The sequence below is a fragment of the Orycteropus afer genome, unplaced genomic scaffold (genome assembly GCF_000298275.1).
Source record: "Orycteropus afer afer isolate SDZICR_OR568_19922 unplaced genomic scaffold, OryAfe1.0 scaffold00123, whole genome shotgun sequence".
Taxonomy (NCBI): domain Eukaryota; kingdom Metazoa; phylum Chordata; class Mammalia; order Tubulidentata; family Orycteropodidae; genus Orycteropus; species Orycteropus afer.
In genome coordinates this window covers 4,910,243-4,914,978 of record NW_006921710.1, presented here as the reverse complement: position 1 = coordinate 4,914,978, position 4,736 = coordinate 4,910,243, and the positions used below count along the sequence as shown (strand labels likewise).

Here is a 4,736-nt window from a genome sequence, read left to right as displayed (position 1 = left end):
ATGAGCTAATCTATATAAAGGGATTATATAGATTTGTGTTGGGGAGTTCAGGGTTTGCACAGGTTGGGCACCAAGTGGACTCTCTCTAGAAATGTGCATCGGGTAAATGATGAGAGAGAGAGAGACCCAGCCTTTGGTGGGTATGCCCTGCTCCAGAGGGAACATGCAGGCACATGTGTCTCTCACTCTGATACACACACACACACACACACACACACACGGGTGCATGCACATAGGCAAAGAAGCTCCCAGATTTCAGTGCCCTGCCCGACAGCCCACTTGGGTGCCCTGGGCATTCCCAGCCCCTGGCTTCTCTGGAGGGCAGCCTGCAGCTCTCAGAGGCTCTGAACTGTCATCCCAGCAGCTCCACGTTGCTGGGTGAGCGGCTTGGAGCCTGGCTGAGCCCTACACCTTGTATCAAGGGCAGCAGGACCTGTGCCGTCTCAGGAGCTGGAGGATGTGCGTATGAGAGAGGGAGAGGGTGGTTAACCTGCAGGGCCTTGCCAGGAGCTACCATTCTCAGGAAGCTCCCCCTCACTGCTCTTTGGGGTGTCCCCCACCTCCTCAAGGAGCAGCCCCAAGTCCTGCAGGGTGGGGGCCGCTCTTGTGGGGTTTGGGTCCTTCTTTTAGTTTTGCCAGCATCCTTGAGGTCAGGCATCCTATATCCCGGGACCCAACATCGCTCTCTGTTGTGCTGCGTACAAGAGCATCAGTCTCCCTCATGTTGTGTGCTGTGTTAGCGCCCCGGGGGTTTTGAGTGGAGGGAGGATACCGCTTGGAGTGCTGTGTCTCTGGGACAGTGTGTTTGGCCCGGTGTGGTCCGCCGTGTGGCGCGCAGGGTAGTATGGGACTGTAAGGGTGTATTACTGTGTTGTGTGGAGTGGCTCTCTGGGGGATGTAAATTGCCATTGGGATTTGTTGGGGGTCACGGGCGTATTTTGGTCACCGCATTGACCCTCTGTGTGCCTGCCCAAGGTCCCTGGGCCCAGATAGGGGGCGTGGGGACAACACTTCTCCTCCGCGTGCTCCTAGAGTCCTCTATCCCCGTGCCTCGGGTTCACGCGATCTCGACCCCGACATGCCTGAGTCTCTTGGCGCAGCTCAAGCTCAGAAAACCTGGCGGAAGGGAGGAGAACACTGGTTCAGGGTCCAGATGAGTTCAGAGCTCTCATCTCGGAGTTCACGACCTACACGCCTTTGCCATGGGGATCCCAGGGACCTGCAGGGACTTCTCACGCCCCGTAGTCTGTCCCTTCTCAAGCCCAGCTCCACGATCCCAACAAAGGCGGTAGACCACGTGCCCCTCCTCGACGAGGGCCAGGAGTGCGGACGCAAGCTATCGCGGGGCCCCGCCTCAGCCAGGGTTGGGACCGGACGCGGCTCTGAGCCCCTGGTGGGCTGAGAGCAGCTCCCAGCAGCCCGGCCGCCCCCGGCTGTGCCTCGCCCACTCCCAGCCGCAACCTCTGCAGAGCCCTCGAAGCGGCGCTAGGGGGAGCTCTGGCAACTGGCTTGGTGGATGGAACCAAAACCGTGCATCAAACACCTATTTCCTTGGACTTGCAAGGAAAAAATGGGGAGCGGGTAGACGCACTGTAACCCCTCCCCAGCAGCTCTGCACTTCTCCCCTGGGAGGCCGAAATAACAGCCCTAGGGGTGTGTGTGTGTGTGTGTGTGTGTGTGAAGGTGTCTGTCTTCTCCATAACGCACGCCTCCAGAGCCTCCCTCGTCCCCCACCCCAACGCGGACCTTCGCAACCCCTCGCGCTCCGGAGAACTTCGCCTCGCGCGACACTGGGCCCCAGAACCGCGCAGGCCTCTAAGACTAGCTGGCATCCCCCTCTCAGATTCTAGGATGGGAGACTCTCGGGCCGCAGCCTCTCCTCTCTCTGCGGGAGGCGTGAAGGCTGGGGTGGGGAGCATGAGAGGTCTTGCAAGCTCCCGCATCAAGGAGGAGGGCAGGGGCAAGATGGAGTGAGCCTCGGGGAGACAGCCAGAGACAGACAGACACCGAGAGAGCCAGTATCAAAAAACAGGAAGATGCGCTTTGCTTTCCGCCCCCCCCCCATTCCCTCTTTGCAAAGCTTGAACCACCCAGCGCGCCCCCGGGCCCGAGCCGCGGCTCCAGATGTGAATTTGGTTCCAGTGGGGAAAAGGCGAGCTTTCTCGGGGCCCTTGGCACATTCTCCCACTCTGAGGTCATTCCGTAGGTGGTCAGAGCGGAGAGCGCGCCTGAAGCCTTCCTGCTTCCATCCACTGGGGAGGAAAAAGAGGGAGGGAGGGAGGGAGAGGGGAGGGGCGCGAGGAGGGAGGGAGACGCCGCCAGCACACCACCAAGTGGCACCGAGCAGTGATAACAAACTCAACTTAAAAAAAAAAAAAAAAGGAAAAGGAAAAACTTCCCCAAGTTGCAGCTCTCTAGACGTGCGGACGTGAGGACACCGGCGCGGGGTGGGGAGTGTGGGTGGCCCAGCAGCCCCCCGGCGTTTCTCCACTGCTCCCCCTCGTCATGGCGAGCTCAGATTCGGAGCCGACCAGACCCTGCGCCCCTGGGTGGGCAAGAAATCTGCTGAAGGCTAGTTTAGCTTCCTGCTGCAGACCCTGGGGTGGCCCGTTCCTGTGGGGGCAGGTCCCGCGGACGGGAAGGGGTACTAGAGGCGCGTGACACCGGCATCATCCCCAGGTTTTTCCACCCCTTGCCCCCCTCCCCTGCCATGCGGATGTGGGCAGATTCCTCCCGCCCAAGCCTAGTCTGAGAGCTGGGGTTTGCGTGGGGGTGTGTGTCTCTCCCCACCTCATCTATCCTCTCTACACCCCCAGGCCGCTCTGAAAACAAGGCACCATCATCTTCTATAATTGACTTTTTATTAAGATTATAAATTTAAACAAATAATCTGAACAGTTTTACCCGGTGATATACAATTCAGTATGCACAAAAATACAGGGGAATGAGGGAGAAGGGCCGGGGAAGGATGGGTTGGCAACTTGTTTTGGAGTACACATGGTGCTTATGGCAGAAACCCAGGGGGGTTGTAGACGAACCCGACCTTTTTACAACAAAAGGCTTTTAAATTAAACAAAATCTATCGAGCTGAAGACATAGAACGAGTTTCTCATAGGCTCAAACAATGCTGGTTTCATGAAAAGCAACCGAAGGCTGAACCAGTGCAGTGTAACTTAGAAGCACACACACAAACACACCACGTCTGACCAGGAACTTAGTGAAAAGTCTCCAACGCAGTCGGCGGTCCCGGCCCCTCCCTCCCCCGGGGCCGCGGGGATCCAGGTGAAGGAATCGACTTCCTTTTTTGTTTAGTGAGGACCGCAGTGCTGGGCATGATGGGAAATGTAGTCCGCCGTGCCCGCCCCCCACCCCTTCCCCAAACTGTGTCTGTGAGTGTCGGGGTGTCGGACGCCACCCCCGAGTCCAGGAGACGGGTGGGGGAGGGGAAGACCACAGAGCCAGAGGGGCGGAGAACGGAGAGATTCAAGACACCCGCCCCAGGAAGGAAAAAAAAAAAAAAAGTTGAAGTGTTTTCATTTCTGCCTTCTCATTTTGAGAACTTTGGAGGCCGCCCCTAAAGAGGGAATGTGACCCAAACGTCCCTTTAGGAGATAGTTTGCCTTTGTTTTTACTCAGTATTTCACAAGACCATCCTTCACCCCTCGGAAGGTCTAAGGAGAACCGAGCGCCCGGCTTCCTGGGTCTGACAACTGATTAGAATTGGCGTCCCCAGCCCCGCGCCCTCCTGCGCTGCGCCCCCGGCGCGCCCCGGCGGCCTGAGTGTCCTGCCTCGCCCCCAGCTGCCCGGCACCTCCTCCGGGCACAGCTCTCCCTCACGTGGCTGGCTCCTCGCTAACCACCACTGCAATCACTACAATAAAAAGAAAAAAAAGAGTAGGAGAAACACAAAGCATACTTAAATAGGCGTATTTCTCTCTGCAAAAATAAAGTCCAAGATCTTAGATTTCTTTTTTTTTTTTTATTTTACAATTTATAAAACATCAGTCGCCTCCCACTGCTCGCCCCCAGGACAACCCCGAGTGCTCCGGCGTCCGCGCACTCCCTTCTCTCGCCCCTTGCCCAAGTCTTTGTTTGGCCCCAGCCCCGCGGGGCCCCGGGGCCCCGCGCCTTCGGGGGTCCCTAGAAGGCGACAATGGCTCGAGTCCAGGCGCCGAGACTGGCGAGCGCCTGCTTGGCGCACAGCTGCCCGTTGAGCGGCGGCGGCTGCTCCGAGGAGTCCGGCTGTCGGCTCACCAGCCCGGAGAAGCCCGAGCCAAAGATGGAGATCAAGTTTGAGATGTTGGACGCGTCCGGGGACGCGTCCGGGCAGAAGTCCTCGAAGCGGGCGCGCTTGCAGGGGGCGAACGGGGCGCCCCCGGGGGGCTCGGCTCCCAGCTCGCCCGCGTCCTCCTCTTCGTCGTCGTCCTCCTCCTGGCCCGGGTAATACTTGCGCTTGCAGCCGGCGGTGGGCGCCAGGCCCGGTCCCGGGGCGCCCTGGCCACAACAGGGGCAGTGGGCGGAGGCGCAGCAGTCCTGGTGCAAGTAGCCGTTCTCCACCGTGGTCACCACGTGAGTGTCCAGGTCCAGCACGGTGGTCTGGCTGCTGCAATGTACGCCGAAGTCCGAGGGGGCCGGGTACGCGCCCCGGTAGAAGCCGGGGGAGGAGGAGGGGGTCGGGGAGGCGGGCAGGGAGGTGGTGGCCGGAGGGGCGGCCCCTGGGGGCGCGGAGGGTGAGG

The 4,736-nt window shown here is 59.6% G+C and overlaps 1 protein-coding gene across 1 annotated transcript in view; it reads right to left on the bottom strand.

The window, feature by feature from the left end:
* Positions 1-4,140: 4,140 nt before the first annotated feature.
* The window catches only part of IER5L (immediate early response 5 like), a 1,235-nt gene continuing 639 nt past the window's right edge, over positions 4,141-4,736 (bottom strand). Inside the window, exon 2 of the mRNA XM_007944354.1 lies at positions 4,141-4,734. Coding sequence (XP_007942545.1) covers positions 4,141-4,734 — 594 coding nt within the window. The remainder of the gene's footprint in view (positions 4,735-4,736) is intronic.